This window comes from Solanum lycopersicum, chromosome 7, assembly GCF_036512215.1.
Source record: "Solanum lycopersicum chromosome 7, SLM_r2.1".
Lineage (NCBI taxonomy): Eukaryota > Viridiplantae > Streptophyta > Magnoliopsida > Solanales > Solanaceae > Solanum > Solanum lycopersicum.
This window is the reverse complement of record NC_090806.1, coordinates 64977786-64994565: the sequence shown is the minus strand read 5'-3', so window position 1 is coordinate 64994565 and position 16780 is coordinate 64977786. Positions and strand designations below refer to the sequence as shown.

The following is a 16780-nucleotide window of genomic DNA, read 5'->3' as shown; positions in this document are numbered from 1 at the left end:
TGATTTCAAATTAAATAATTAAAATATATATTATCTTTTGAAAATATTTTCGTCAATAAACATATATTCTTAATTAATATTACAACAAAAAATTTATGTTTTTTAAATATAGTATATATTAATCAAATTAATAATAAAAGTTAAAAGTACGAAATTTCTACATGCATTATAAAATACATGTTAGACAAAAAGATTAATATTATAAATATAATGTCACAAATTATGAAAATATTTGATAAAGAAACAAGTTATTAAGTCTAACTAAAAAAATAAATGACTTACATTGTGAAATATCAAGTCAATTCTACTAAAACAAATGAGATTGAAAATATAACAAAAGTTTATAATTCAAAATAAAAATCCTAACGTAATACTCTTATGTCAAATTTCAACGTAACCTATATAAATATGATTTAAAAGACAAATCTATAATGTTATTCAACAAGAAACTCTACTTCAATATAAAAATAAAAATATTAACAAAATTATGTTAATGAAAAAACAAAGACGGAATACATAAATAAATGAAATAGATAAGACGAAAAATAGCATAAAAATATAGTGTGAGAATGACAAGAAAATGAAATATAATAATAAATAATATATAATGAGAAATAAAAATAAAAAGAATTTAAAATAATAGAAACAAATAAAATTATAACAAAAAATTTAAATTACAGATAAAAAGAGACAAATTTAAAAAGTATACATCTTATAATTATTTCATGTAATCAGTAATTCAAGCTATCAATATTGAGTTCCAAATGGGAGGCAGAGGATGAGGTTTGCTCTTGCTTGCACTCAGATGATCTATGGTGCTCCTTAAAATGAATGGTTTTGCTTGAGAAAACGACATAAAGGTTAAATAAACAACTCGTACAGTATAAATATTCGAGGATTAGCTGATTCGTGTGGTGTACAATGCACATCGAATAAAAATTCAGGCAAATGCAAAGTTTCAAGAACTCGAGATTATATAGCTACTTATCATGGTATGTAAGTAAACCTACATTTAACTGTGTGATGTTACATTATTGATTTGCTAGTATCTAAGTAGACCATAACTCCACCTTCTATTCAACATCAGAGCTGAGACTCCCAAAAATGCAGAAATAAAGCTGATTCCCATACTAATATAAAATTCTGGAGTTATAAACTCGTCCTCATCACTCAACGTTGAGTCTCGAGGAAGTTCCTCCAGAGAGCAAGCTTCTGTTAGTGGATAGCCGCAAAGACCATGATTGCCAATGTAGGATCTGTTGTTGAAAGTTAGTAACTGTTCGCCTAAAGGGATTCGACCAGACAAGTTGTTGCAAGACAAGTTCAAGACTCCCAAGTGACTTAACTGTGAAAGGCTAGCAGGAATTTCCCCTGTAAGATCATTTGTACTTAAGTCTAGGAAATTCAGTGCCTTCATTTCACCAATCCTCAGAGGGATGCTGCCCGTTAAGTTGTTGCTCGACAGGTTCAAACCGTGCAAACCTACAAGAGATGTAATTTCAATAGGGATTTCTCCCACCATGTTGTTGCTTGAAAGATCGAGGCTCTTTACCATACCAAGTATGCTGCTGTATTCAAATTGTCGTCCCTTCCACATCAAAACTGTTGTCTCATCGTATGAGGCATTTATTTTGACATTACCTTCATCATCGACTTGAAAATACCAACTCTTGATTTGTTGCATTGTGCTCTCTTCTTCGGTCATTGCAGTGAGGTTGTTGATACATTTTGGTATGATCCCGGATATCTTATTTTCAGATAAGTCCAAGATTTGAAGTTCTTTTAGCTGGCATATGGTTGAAGGTATGCTTCCACTAAACCTGTTGGATTTTAAGATAACAATAATGATGTCAGGTATGTTGTTCCCAATCCATTCTGGAATTTCACCAGACAAGTTATTAGACCGAACGTCTATAACCCTCAACTTTTTGCAATTTGCCAGGGACTGAGGTAGTTCTCCTGTCAAATGATTGTTTTGAAGATGTAGCATTCCCATTGTCTGCAATGAGCCTATCGAATCAGGTATCTCCCCGAAGAAGTTATTAGTCCCTAAGTTGAGATGCATGATACTTCTAAGCGTCCAGCAGTGAGGAAGCACTCCGGACAACCTGTTGTCTGAGAGATCAAGATATCCCAAGTAATCAAAATTGTCACAAATGAAGGAGATGGTACCGGAGAACATGTTGTTGGAGAGATCAACTGTTATAACACTGGTAGGAAATCGTGGTATTGGACCGGTGAATTTGTTTGTAGCTAAATCTATACAAAGAAGATCACTCATCTTCTTTGAGAGATCGGGTACATTTCCTCCTATATCATTGTAAGAAAGGTTTAAGAATGTCAATCCAGGCAACTGCTCCCAGAACCAACTAGGAACGTCTCTCGAAAGTCCAGAAACTGAGAAATCAAGCTCGGAAATGTTGTTTTGATTCCTCAGCCAGTTTGGGAATTGAGGACCCAATTTGCAGTGGGTAAAACGAATGAGATCCAGCTGAAAAGGCGGGAGCCAATCTGAACTGACTCGAATATGTAGTTGAGTGTTATAAGAGAGGTCCAGCTCACGTAATTTCAAGAGCTTGAACAAATGAGCTTCAGATATTGTGTCTTCAAGCAGATTGAAGTCAAGGTACAACTTCTCAAGTTTGGAAAGACGTCCAATACTCTCCGTTACACCAGTTAACTGATTATGAGAAAGATACAATTCCCTCAACGACGATAACAGAAAAAGATCAGGGACTGATCCTGTGATTCTGTTCCAAGATAAATCCAGAAGAACTAGACTTGGTAGTTCTCCCACAGCTCCCGGGATGGATTCATTCAACTTATTACGTCCGAGCCTCAGTTCTCTCAAAGATGCAAACTTTGCTACAATATCAGTCAGTGAACCACCAATGTGATTCTCTTCTAGGTTCAGGTACTCGAGAGAATGTGACACGCATGACAAGTTATTCATTATCTCAGGTAGCTGCCCGTCTAGATTGTTGGAAGACAGTTGCAACAACTTCAAATCACTACTGTTACCAAGACATCTAGGGAAGCCACCTCCAAGCGTATTCCGAGACAGATCAAGGCGTTTTAAGGATTTCATATTACAAAAAGAATCAGGAATTTGACCAGATAAAGTATTACCAGAGAGATCAAGGTGAGTCAGATTGCTCAACTTAAACAGCCAGGTATATACAGAATTATTCAGATTATTAACGTAACGTATGGCAAGGTATCTCAATTGATGAAGACTCGAAATCCACTCAAGGTTATTCACAGATAGGAAATCATTATAGCTCAAATCAAGGGTGTTTAAGCTAGAAAGATCGCCAAGTTTAGGAACTGTCGTAAAATCATCACCAATACAAGATAAGTTGAGGTATTCCAACTTACTCAGAGTACCAAGAAAGTCCGGTATACCTCCTGAAATTCGGTTGTAACTAAGATCCAAATACTTTAACTGCTTCAATTCTTGTAAGGCAGGACTTATCTTACCTATCAACGGCGCAATGGCAGCAGACGCATTAGGACCAGAAGGACCACGAAGGTCGAGTCTAATGACATTACTGGTTTGATTGTCACACTGGACACCTCTCCATGTGCAACAATCTTGATTAAATCCTTCATTTCCCCATGAAGAAAGACGTCCACGGACATCTAACAACTCCCGTTTGAAACTGAGAAGAGCTTCTAATTCCGTCTGAAGGCACTTGATATTCCCATCAGCAACTCCTGAACTGAACACAACACCACTGGTAACTGACAGCGCGACAAATATGTCAAACACAATAAGCTGTTGAATGAATTTTTTAGATACACTCATCTTCAGAATATTGATCAAAGTACAGACAAAGATCAAATGAGAAAAATCTGAAAATCTAACAACTGCATACCTGCTCTATGAATTAGATTATTATTTTATCATCTGTAACAACCAACGTGTGAATATAGACAGTAAGAGCATAGACTAAAATATTGTCTATATTATTTGGCCATGATTAGATGACTTCTTGGGACATGAATTAGTTTAATAGTCTTCTTAATTGGCACGTTTTGCATTACACTCTGGTTTCATTTGTCTGATTTTGACTTGTCACAAAATTTAAAAAATTAAAATAATTTCTGAATCTTGTAATATTAAATTAAAAATACATTGAATTCACATAGAATTTCGAATTTAATGTATCATTTTATATATTATTCTTTAACGAGTGTATCAAATCTATATGAACAAGTTAAAATGGACGGAAGGATTATTAAACTAGGAAGTTTTCAGGAAATGGACAATCTTTGTTGTCAATTTTCTTCAGGTTTGTGTTGTTAGTTAACAAATCTAGAACAAAACATTATCAGTTTTTTAATCAGTCAAAAAGTAGCAACTCAAATTTACACGGCAAAATTTATAAATAAAGACTAAAAAATTAAAAAAGGCTAAGTTATTTTTCTGAATCTGAAATTTAACTCATTTTCAAATATATCCTTTTTTAACCTAAAAAAGGAAAAAAAACAAATACTCTCTTCGTCTAAAATTGTTTGTTATTGAAAGTCAATTGATTAATTTTTAAAAGTAAAGAGTAATTTGATATTTTAAACTAAAAAAATTAGATATTTTACAACTATATGAAAAGTACAATTTATTGTATATTAATATAATAAAAAATTACATTTTTAGTAAAAAAATATTATAATTTAACTTAAAAAAAGAAATCATGACAAACAATATCGAGCGAGTATTATATTCCTATCTACTCTAGTTTTTCGCACAGAAACATTAATATCTCACAAAAATATGAGGGTAAATATTTGCGTATCATTTATCATGGGTTCGAATATATTTATCCAATTTGCCTGTGAGACAATTTTTATTGGCACAAGGGTTAAAATGAAGAGTGAAATAGTGAGACATATGCTCTGCATTTCTGGTAAGAATGGTGAAACTTGTTCAACAATCATGGTGGAAATTGAGAACTTGTTTTGTTAGGGTTTCTTCTTCTTCATATTCTACAATAGCTGAAACTATAGCCTCCTTAGATTTGACTAATAAAGATGAACAAATTTGTAAACCGTTAACCTCGGATGCTCTGTACAATAGGCTACTCTATTTGAATCGCTCTAAGGAATCCGTCATATCAGTACTGGAGAAATGGGATACTGAACAAAATCCCATTAAGTATGAAGAACTACTGAGTATCATCAAACAACTTAGATCTTACAGTCGATACAAGCAGGCCCTTCAGGTTTCTTTCTTTTTTACCTCTGCAATTTTGATTATTTCCTTTAGATAATTTCCATGGTTGGTTTGCTAAAACTGAATTAATTGATCTGGTCTGTTTTCTGGTATTGAGGGAGAATGTTAATAGGGAAATGGAGAATAATCTCATTTCCCATAAGTGGCTTAGTGTGTAGGTTGACCTTAACTCGAATTAGAGAGACTGTTTTTGATAAGCTCTGAGCTCAAGAAAATATTTGGAGTGAAGTTATATGATAGTCATAGTACAAGGAATGATAAATAATAATAACAGAAGTCGAATAAAGAAGAAACTAGAAAGTCTAATACTACGACTACTAGTATGGACGGATTGAGACAACACTCAACTATGTACTAACAGTCTACCCTAATTCATATCATCCATAAGTTGAAGCTGCAACATGTTCTGTCTAATCGCCTCACCACAATCACATCTCCATAAGCTTTTATGGTCTACCTCTATATCTCCTGACACCATCCATAGTCAACCTCTCATACCTCTCCACATTGGGACATCCATGTATGTCCTCTTCACATGTCCAAAATATCTCAGTCTCGCCTACTGCCACTCCCGACCTTATCTTTTCTAGTATGCACATCCATTATGAAATCCCTTTTAATCTTTTAGGAATTTGAAGACACTAAGTATTGTTTCAGGTTCATGTACATATTCCTCATTATTTTAAGAGGCTAAGTATTCCTTCAGCCTCTTCAGCACAAAAAAGACTATACATGAACCAGATTATTATCCTCCATATGTTTTGAGCCTTGTGGTAAGCTCAAATAAAACGTGGGCTTTAATGTAAAAAGGTGCAATGGAGAAATAATACAGATATACATGCTTAGTCCAAGATTAATAATAATAAGCATGAATTGTTTAGTGAAACATCAATTGCTTAGTGTCACCTCTTCAGGAAACACTCATTTGTCTGGATAAGTTTGTCTTGGAGCGTTGATGACAATACTAAAGCACATTAAGATGTTTCAAGCCTTACTTTAGGGCTTAAGTATGCCTTTGCTAACACTATTTCTGATTAATTCCTCTTTACAACTCGACTTTGTAACAGATACCTTGTAAACTTATATGTTCTACAAATATTTTCAACTGAATCAGTTTAATGTTGATTTAACAAGAGCAATTCATAAATTCGTCCACATCATGAAGTTCGTATTAATCAGTCATATTTTTGTTTGTGATACTAGCCTTTGTGGAACCAAGGAAAAAAGACAAGGTTGCGTACTTACTTTTCTTTCCTCACTTATGTATTGGTTAAGTTTACAAAATAGCAATTTCTGCTTCTTATACAATCACAGATTTTTGAGTGGATGAAGAAGTCCAAGAATTTTGATATATCGCCTAGAGATTTTGCAGTCTAACTGGATTTAGTATCAAAAGCCCATGGTCTGGAAGCTGCAGAGACATATTTCACTAGCATTCCAGATGATTCAAGAACCTACCAGGTATATGGTGCTCTCTTGAATTGCTATGCTGATGCAAATGTCTTTAAAAAAGCAGAAGATACCATGCAAAAGCTGAAGGAGTTGGGCCATGCTGGCACACTGGCGTACAATGTTATGACGACCCTTTATGCTAAATTGGGATATCTTGAGAAGCTACAATCACTTGTGCTAGAGATGGAAGACAATGGAATTTTTGGTGATTTGGTTTCCTACAATATCCTGTTAAATGTATATGCATCTATTCCCAATGTTTCGGAGATGGAGAAGGTTCTGATGAAATTGGAAGCTGATCCTCTGCTGATTGATTGGAGTTCTTACGCAATTGCTGCAAAGGGGTACCTGAAAGCTGGTAATAGAGAAAAGGCTAACGAGTCATTGACGAAATGCGAGCATAGACTCATGGGGAAAAGGGAAAAGCTTGGTATTGACATGCTCATTACTCTCTATACTAGTATGGGAAACAAAGATGATGTCCATCGTATATGGAATAAATACAAGCAAAAAGTTAAGCGTCACAATTCAAGTTATCATTGTATGATACGTGGACTGGAAAAGTTGGATGATCTTGATGGAGCAGAGGAGATCTTTGCTGAGTGGGAAACAAACAGGGTACATTTTGACATTCGAATTCCAAACTTGCTCATAAGTGCTTACTGCAAGAAGGGTCATATGGAAAAGGCTATATCAATCATAGAGCAACTCGAGGAGAGTGGGAAGTATGCCAATGGGAGCACATGGAATCGTCTAGCACTCGGTTATTGTGTACAAAATGACATGGACAAGGCAGTGGATACGATGAAGAAAGCAATCTTGGCTAGTCAGCCAGGGTGGAAGCCTCACTTTCAGAGTCTGGCTTTCTGTGTTAAGTATTTGCAATCAAAAGGAGATACTCAAGGAGAAGAAGAGCTTAAAGATTTACTTAGAGTACGAGGTCTCTGCTCGAAAGAATTCGAGAGGAGTTTAGATAAGTATATTGAAATCGGATATCGCAAGTCTGAGGCTCTTAATGAAACAGACAATGAGGAGATTTGTTGACAATAGTAAGAAAAAACTATGTCACTGGATAGTGGATTATATGATTTTTCTAAATTTTTGTCATGATCACTAATCAAAATTTTCTACTGCCTTTCAATTGCTGAATCTAAAAGAATGATCTCTGGCTCTGTTGTATAGTTGCAGACTTTGACTATTCCTCTGTTCCTATATATATGTGGTTCTTATCATCATTTTATAAATCATAAATGATATTATTCTTCTTATTTTATAATTGAGAGCTATTGACATTGAAAATATCAATTTGACCAATCTATAAAAAATAATTATTTATCAATGATCAAGAGTCAATTAAGTCAATAATAAATAAATAAATTTATATTTATTTATTGAAAATTTAACTTTAAAAAATCACAAAATAAGATATAATGATAAACTTACTTTATTTTTTTTAAAAACGTAAAATTTAAAATGATATTTTAAAATGGTGACTTATAATAGAAATGAAGTAAGTAAATACTTCAATCATGGCACATAAATAGAGTATGAAATTATGAATAGAGATTACTCCTGGTACTCCTTCCCTTCGATATTATTTGTTATAATTTTTATATTTAGAGTTAAATTATAAAAATTTTGATTAATATTTTAAGATGTATTTTTTCATTGTATTAATATGTATAAAATTGTAATTTATAGTACTTTTCATATAGTTACAAAATATTTATTTTTTTTGTTTAAAATATCGAATTAATATAATCTAATTTACCTTTAAAAATTAATCAAACATAACAAACAATTTCAGACGAATGGAGTAATAATAATCAAACACCCCTCCTAATTAATGTTTTCTAAAGAACACATAAAAATTAAAAATACCATAACTATTTTGAGACGAACAATTTAATTTAATTTTTTTGTTATCCCTAGTAAGATAAATTATAAACAAGTAAATATTTATGACTTATTTTTATTGCCACTCAAAACATAGACAACTAAAACTCACTCGGCAAAATTGACAGCCAACACTTTTAAGTTTTAAGTATTTAATTGAGAAAATGCTTCAAATATTTAATTGATCAAAACATTTAAAAAAAACATTTTCTAAGAAAATAAAAATCAACCAAATAAATAAGCGAAAATTGTATATAATGGCAAATCAATAAACTAAATTAATTGTTATAATCACTCTTTGATTTAATTGTGTTCGGTAGCAACTGTTTATCAGTCACTTCTATCCCTCAAATTCTCGCTCGCCACTCTCCTCTCTTGCTCGCTTCCTCTCATTTTTATACAAACACAAGTGTATTAAATTTGTTTTTATTTGTATAAAGTGAGAGAAAATTGTATAAATATATATCTTTTTGTTCCCCTCTCTCAGATCTCGCTCGTCACTCTCCTTAGTCTCGCTCGCCTCACTCGCTTATACAAACAGAAACGAAATGTATAAATTGCATTTCTGTTTGTATAGAGCGAGAAAAAATTGTATATACACATGCAAATACATATATTTTCGTCCTATACATTTATAATTATACAATAAAAATACTTCTCTGCCCAGTTGCTTTTGGCTTTTTCTTTTTTTCGTTTTATACAAATTCAAATTGTATATAATTTCTCTCTTTCTCGTTTTATATAATTCGATTCAATTATATATTTACTGCCCAAGTCTCTTTTGTCTTTCTCTCTTTCTCATTTTATACAAATTCAAATTGTATATCATCATTCTATACACTTATAATCATACAATTTGCTTAATGCACTTCGTTTTATACAATTTTCTGCCCTAAGTTTCTTTCTCTTTCTCGTTTTATACACTTCGTTTATACAATTCGCTTCAATTGTATATACATAACGAATTATACATTTATATGTTTGATATGAAGTGCAATTATTCAAACTTTGCTATAGCATACAGATATGAATTGTATGTTTGCTATACGTAAAAGTTGTCCAATAAATTAAAAATACACTTACTTAAACAAATTACTTATCTCTTTGTTTCAATTTATACTACTCAATTTCTTGTTAAAAACGAATGACACATTTTTTATATGAAATAATAATTTAAATTTAAAAATAATTTATAATCACAATAAATAAATATCCATCATTTGTTTTAAATCATAAGTATAACAAATGGCCTTTTTAACAAGTGAAACTAAAATAATATTTTTTTTTATTGCAAGAAGGGTTACAAGAGTGTTGTGAAACAGTGAGGCATACTCTGCATTTCTGGTAAGAATGGTGAAACTTGTCCAACAGTCATGGTGGAAATTCAGTACTTGTTTTTTAAGGGTTTCTTCTTCTTCATATTCTACAAATACTGAAACCCTAGCCTCCTTATTTTTGCCTGATAAAGATGAACAAGCGTCTCCAAAGAATGCTCTGAACAGTAGGCTACTCTATTTGACGCGCTCTAAGGACTCCGTCATATCTGTACTCGACAAATGGGTTACTGAGCAAAATCCCATTAAGTATGAAGACCTACAGATCATCGTCAGACAGTTTCGAGCTTACCGTCGCTACAATCATGCCCTTCAGGTCTGTCTTTTGTATTGCTTTTTACTTCTGCAATTTGGATTATTTCCTTTACATAATTGATTTGCGAAAATCATACTAATTGAAACGAACTTCATTTTGGGGGTGGGGGTGGGGGAGTTTTTGAATTTGGTCTGTTGTTGAAGTTCATATGGTGGTAGAACTCATAGAAGGAGAACGCCGCAAGTGGCTTGTGGGGAGGATAGTGTGTATGTAGACCTTACCTTGACCTAGAGTGGTTGTTTCTAATAGATGCTCAGCTCAGGAAAAGAAGTAAACAAGGCATTAAAATAATGAAAAAATACGAGAATCGAAGTACAAGAAAGAATAAGTGTGATAGAAGTCGAAGAAACAAGAAACTCTTAGTTGCGCGGACTCTCTACTTTTCATGCCGCACCCCTCTCGGATTCTCCAAAAATACACTACTTTTGGCGAATTCAACAAGCACCCGTTGGCATTTTTGAAGAGTCCGAGCAACGTAGAATTAGAAACTACAAGAATAATAGTACGACTATGAATATGGAAAGATAAGTGAGACAACACTCAACTACTTATTGACCATTGACCCTAATTGGTATCTTCCATAAGCTCCTATCCAAGATCATGTGTTTGATAAGTTGAAGTTGTGTCATGTCCTCTCTATCACCTTTTCACAATCACCTCTCCATTAGTTTCTTTGTCCAACCTCTATCAATACCTCATACCTCCACACTAGGCATTCGTGTATCTCTTCACATGGCTAAATCATCTCAGTTTTGCCTCACGTATCTTGTCTTCCACAGAGGCCACTCAGACCCAGTTCCGAATATCTTCATTTCTAATCTTATTTTTTCTAGTATGCCACACATCCAATAAGGAATCCCTTTTAATCTTTTAGGGATTCAAAGAGGCTACGTATTGCTTCAGCTTCATGTACAAATTCCTCATTATTTTAAGAGGCTAAGTTTTGTTTAGTCTCTTCAGCACAAAAAGCACTAAGGATAATCGCATATCCTATTATGGTAATGGGAGGGATGGTATATGGACTGAACCATCCTTATTTACGATTCAGCATTACAAGTGAATGTTCTGGTTAACCCGTGTTGGACTGCAATATTTATCAATTAGCTTCAATCGCAAAATATCCATGAATCCATAGAATAGTTTGACTATCATCATGTTGTTTGTCAACCTTCATCAGCCTTATTCCTTAATACCAGGCTTAAGACTGAAGATGCTTCAAAGTGGATCTTACTTAGTTTAAGTTTTTTGTACTGCAACAATTTGCTTAACCATTAATTTGTTAATGTTACTCTGTTTGGCCATTAATTGGATGTGATAGGGATTTAAAGACTTCTCTTGTTTACCTTTCTTTAGGATGATGCCTAGAGTTCTAAGACTCCTTTTAGTCCCTTCTCTTTGAGGATATAAATTTAGGAGGGGCGGGTGGGGTGGGAAAGTGTTGCTTTCATATGTAATTTGCTAATAAATTTGTTATAGTGAGGAATTAAGATTAACGCCTAAGATTAGAGCGATCTACATTCTTAGAAGCACTTTAGCCGAAGAACTATCTATCAGTCTATGCAATTTCTATTTCTGTTAAAACTATATATTGCAAATATTTTCTTTGTTCGAATAAATACAAACACATTGTAATCAATTCGAAAGTTTTAAGCTAAGAAGTGTGATTAGCTCTTGTAGAGTTTTTGGGCTTGTCTGGTTTTGGACTTTTGAGTATTCTAAGAGTCGTTCCTAAAAAGTGTTATCAAAGGAAAAAAGCGCAAAAACACTCTAGGTCTATGGGGACTTCACGTGGGCTTTGATGAAAAAAGGCGCAAAGGGAGAAGAGAACACAAATATATATGTTTAGTCCAAGACTAATAATTATAAACATGGATGACAAATATATGACCAAAGAAAATGAAAAAAGTTTATGATAAAATGAAATATCAATTATTTAGTTTCACTTCTTCACAAGAGGCTCATTGGCAAGGAAATGTTTGCCTTATAACCTTGATGACAACACTGAAGCGCACATGAAGCAAGGCGAAGCCCTCAACACGTTTCGAGCCTCGCTTCAGGCCTTAAGCGCACCTTTGATAACTATTCCTAAAACAGTCCTCTCCTTACCTGCTTTTTCTCTTATTATTCTTCCCATAGAAACAAGAGCTTCATTTGATTAGTCAACCAGGTCCTGAAGTGAATCTTTAAACTATACATGAACCAAATTATTATCCTTCATCCAACATGACCTTTGTTTTTCGTTAGGGCTTAAGCGCGAAGTTCAAATAAAGTGTGGACTTCAATGTAAAAAAGGCACAATGAGAAAAATACAAAATGTACATGTTTAATTAAAGACTAGTAACAAACATGAATTGTTTAGTGTCACCTCTTCAGAGATGCTCATTTATGTGGATAAGTTTGTCTTAGAACTTTGATGACTACACTGAAGCGCACATTAAGCGAGGCGAAGCGCTCAACATGTTTTGAGCCTTGCTTTAAGCGATTTTGGTAACACTGTTTCTGATTAATTCCTCTGTACAACTCGACTTTGTAAGAGATACCTTGTAAACTTGCATGTTCCACAAATATTTTCAACTGAATCAGTTTAATGTTGATTTAACAAGCGCGATCCATAAATTCGTCCACATCATGAAGTTCGTATTAATCAGTCATATTTTCGTTCAAAATACTAGCCTTTGGGGAACCAAGGAAAAAAGACTAGGTTGCGTGCTTAACTTTTCTTTTCCTAACTTATGTATTGGTTCAGTTTACAAAATAGCAATTTCTGCTTCTTATACAATCACAGGTTTTTGAGTGGATTAAGAAGTCCAAAGATTTTGATATATCGCCTAGAGATTTTGCAGTCGAACTGGATTTAGTATCAAAAGCCCATGGTCTGGAAGCCGCAGAGACATATTTCACTAGCATTCCAGATGATTTAAGAACCTACCAGGTATATGGTGCTCTCTTGAACTGTTATGCTAATGCAATGGTCATAAAAAAAGCAGAAGATACCATGCAAAAGTTGAAGGAGTTGGCCTATGCTGGCACAGTAGCATACAATGTTATGATGACCCTTTATGCTAAATTGGGATATCTTGAGAAGCTACAGTCACTTATGTTAGAGATGGAAGACAAGGGAGTTTCTGGTGATATGATTTCCTATAGTATCCTCTTAAATGCTTATGCATCTGTTCCCGATGTTAGGGAGATGGAGAAGGTTCTGATGAAGATGGAAGCTGATCCTCTGCTGATCAATTGGAATCCTTACACAGTTGTTGCCAAGGGATACTTGAAAGCTGGTGATATAGAAAAGGCTAATGAGTCATTGAAGAAATGTGAGTATAGACTCAAGGGGAAAAGAGAAAAGCTTGGTATTGACATGCTAATTACTCTCTATACTAGTATGGGAAACAAAGATGATGTCTATCGTATATGGAATAAATACAAGCAAAAAGTTAAGCGTCACAATTCAAGTTATCATTGTATGATACGTGGACTAGAAAAGTTGGATGATCTTGACGGTGCGGAGAAGATATTTGCTGAGTGGGAAACAAACAGGGTACACTTTGACATTCGAATTCCAAACTTGCTCATAAGTGCTTACTGCAAGAAGGGTCATATGGAAAAAGCAATATCACTCATAGGGCAACTCGAGGCAAGTGGGAAGCATCCCAATGGGAGCTCATGGAATCGTCTGGCACTTGGTTATTGTGTACAAAATGACATGGACAAGGCAGTGGAGACGATGAAGAAAGCAATCTTGGCTAGTAAGCCAGGGTGGAAGCCACACTTCCACAGTTTGGCTTCCTGTGTGAAGTACTTGCAATCAAAAGGAGATACTCAAGGTGAAGAAGAGCTTAAAGATTTACTTAGGGTGCGAGGTCTCTGCTCGAAAGAATTTGAGGGGGGTTTAGATAAGTATATTGAAATTGGAAATCGCAAGTCCGAGGCACTTAATGAAACAGACCTTGAGGAGACTTGTTGACACTGGATGCCGGATTATACGATTCTCTAAATTTTTATCATGATCACTAATCAAAACTTTCTACTGCCTTTTATTAGTTGGGTTTTTCAATTGCTGCTTCTAAAAGAATGATCTCTGCCTCTGTTCTATAGTTGCAGACTTGGCAGGTAGAAGTAGCGTTCAGTGATCACTTCTCGGTTCTATTTTTCGAAAAATAGGCAGTGTCATGATTCATGGAGTTCAAATTTTCACAGGTAAAACTTCTTTCACTTATAGAATTTGAAACTCCGCGAAAGTGGTTCTTTTTACAAGTTCCCTTCGTTACTTTTACAAGCTGTAACTTTTTTTTTTTTTTTGGTTGACAAGTGACACCAGAAAAAGGGGAATGATAATTTCTTTCTTTCATTTCTATGCAATATAAATAAAATAAATTAATTTTCTGCAGAGATATAATAATATATATTATCTCTTTGTTGTCTTCTTTTTTCTGCTTAGTTATGAGATATGGTGTAGCTGAAGATCTTTAGGGGACAAATCTATAAAGATAAAATGTATTGTAAGAGCAATTATTAGCCATTAACTCAAGGAAATAATTAGAGACGAAATTTTAAATTCAAAATTAAATGGGTTCAATATGTAAATTCTTTATATATTTTCCCATATACTCCTCTGTTTCATATTAAGTGATTCTTTTAGATTTTTTTATTGTTCTAAATAATTTAATTGTATAAAGTTTAAGATGATTTTTTTTTCATATTTATACTTTCATTTATTGCAGTTTTATTTACTAGGAGATAATAAATTGCACTACTTGCAAAATTATTTATAATTTTACAAAGGGCAATAGCAGAAATTTTGGTTTAAATTATGTCCATTAATGGTTTCTCATTAATCCATTATAAAAGTTCAAGATAAGTTTAATTATTTTCTCCCTATTTTGTTCTTAATAGTGAGTAATTAAATTATTAAAAAAATTAAAAAATTTCCTTCTTATATTTCGTGTTCAATTAAATACCATTACATATATTGAAACAAAAAAATATACTCCTTGTGTTCAATAATAGATGTACACTATTGACTTGATACACCCCTTAAGAAATAATAAATAATAAAGTATTGCTACTATATTAATAATGCTTTGAAAAATATGTTAGATGACAAATAATGGAATATTTAATAGTAAGAATAAAATAGGAGTAAATAACTTAAAAGAAAAAGTATCTGAAATTATTTCAAATAGTCACTCAACTTTGTTTTGTATCAATCAAGTCACTCGACTTTGTACTATTCTTCTAGGAAATCATTATAACCAAAAAATAAAAAAATTAATTACACAACCACCCTTCAAGTTTAGTTTTGTAATATTTATTTTCATTATAGTTTATAATATTACGTTAAACTCTCTTATTTTATTTTCTTTAACAAATATTTTCTTAACCTAATAATTATTATTAACATAAAAATTTATGATTTGATTAAATTTTTATTTATCACACATTTATTAAATTGATCAACATACATGCAGTTTCTTAAGTAAAAAAAGTTAAAGAATACTTAAACGAAATGCATAGGTTATGAAAAGAGTGTATAAATCAACTTAATGAAGCCGAATTCAGCATCAAATTTATCCATTCAATCATTATGGATGCACATATGTAATCATATACAAATAATTGACAAGTATATATTAATGGAAGGAAGAAATTATATTATTCATAAAAAATTAAATAAATGGATGAAATAGAAATTTAATTAAATCATAAATTCTTATGTTAATAATAATTAGGTAAAAAAATATTTGTTGAAGTAATAAATAAAATAAGAGTTAAAGTATAATATTATTAAACTACAATTAAAATAAGTATTGCAAAACTAAACTTTAAGGGTGGTTTGTGTAATTATCTATTTATTTTTTGGTTATAACTATTTTTCAGAAAAATAGTTCAAGTTGAGTGATTTTATAAAAGAAAATTGATAAGTTGAATGACTTTATTAATATAAAACAAAGTTGAATGACTTTTTGAAACAATTTCACATACTTGAATAATCTTTTAAGATATTTTTACTCAGACACAAAAAGTAATTTTTTTTTAAATTGAAGAAATATTATTAAATAAATATTTTTAGTATAACGAACGACTGTGATTAGACTGGGATAGTTGCATATGGACAGAAATGAGCATCATTGCTTATAATTGCAAGAAAAATGAGTACAAAAAGCAAGTTGGAACAAAGTATAAGAAACCAAAAAAAAAAAAAAAACACAATCAAGTGAAAATTGTGATTTAGGTATGGGATTCTTTTGGACATTTCTTTTGGCTGAGCTGTAAATTGTGAATCACTAAAAATTAAAAAAAATAAATATATATTATCTCCATCACTGTGCACAGACGCCGTCAGCATGGCTGCTTACCGTTGCCGCCGGCGCCCACCACGCACGAAATGGTGTCACCTTTAAATAATAATAAGTGGCCATTTCCTAATAAGGATGGATCCTTATTTCTCGAGACTCTACAGAGTCGCTTTTGTTAAAAAATATTTTATCTGTTGATGTGAAATTTTGAGATATAAATTCGAATTTAGTTGAGTTTCAATATAGATAT

The 16780-nt window shown here is 32.7% G+C and overlaps 3 protein-coding genes across 4 annotated transcripts; 2 read left to right on the top strand and 1 right to left on the bottom strand.

The window, feature by feature from the left end:
- Positions 1–956: 956 nt before the first annotated feature.
- Positions 957–4022, bottom strand: LOC101264232 (receptor-like protein EIX1). The gene has a single exon (XM_010325434.4). The coding sequence runs from the start codon at positions 3806–3808 to the stop codon at positions 1043–1045; it is 2766 nt and encodes a 921-aa protein (XP_010323736.1). The 5' UTR covers positions 3809–4022; the 3' UTR covers positions 957–1042.
- Positions 4023–4699: 677 nt separating this feature from the next.
- Positions 4700–7961, top strand: LOC101267624 (pentatricopeptide repeat-containing protein At2g20710, mitochondrial). Its single transcript, XM_069287085.1, has 2 exons — positions 4700–5222; positions 6548–7961. Exon 2 carries the CDS (start codon positions 6758–6760, stop codon positions 7727–7729), a length of 972 nt encoding a protein of 323 aa, XP_069143186.1. The 5' UTR covers positions 4700–5222; positions 6548–6757; the 3' UTR covers positions 7730–7961.
- A 1888-nt stretch (positions 7962–9849) lies between these two features.
- Positions 9850–14970, top strand: LOC138337056 (pentatricopeptide repeat-containing protein At2g20710, mitochondrial-like). Of its 2 annotated transcripts, XR_011210811.1 has the most exons (3): positions 9850–10231; positions 13017–14431; positions 14673–14970. XR_011210811.1 is itself a non-coding variant. In XM_069287084.1 (2 exons), exons 1-2 carry the CDS (start codon positions 9932–9934, stop codon positions 14196–14198), a joined length of 1482 nt encoding a protein of 493 aa, XP_069143185.1. In that variant the 5' UTR covers positions 9854–9931; the 3' UTR covers positions 14199–14623. The 2 variants fall into 2 exon arrangements, 1 of the variants encoding a protein (XP_069143185.1); XM_069287084.1 differs by lacking the exon at positions 14673–14970 and having other exon boundaries at positions 9854–10231; positions 13017–14623.
- Positions 14971–16780: the final 1810 nt, after the last annotated feature.

Excerpts from the sequence above, each read along its gene's own strand:
- LOC101264232 (XM_010325434.4), bottom strand. The coding sequence starts at position 3,808 with ATGAGTGTATCTAAAAAATTCATTCAACAGCTTATTGTGTTTGACATA.
- LOC101267624 (XM_069287085.1), top strand. The coding sequence starts at position 6,758 with ATGCAAAAGCTGAAGGAGTTGGGCCATGCTGGCACACTGGCGTACAAT.
- LOC138337056 (XM_069287084.1), top strand. The coding sequence starts at position 9,932 with ATGGTGAAACTTGTCCAACAGTCATGGTGGAAATTCAGTACTTGTTTT. Across the intron at positions 10,232-13,016 it reads GCTACAATCATGCCCTTCAG|GTTTTTGAGTGGATTAAGAA; the intron begins GTCTGTCTTTTG and ends ATACAATCACAG.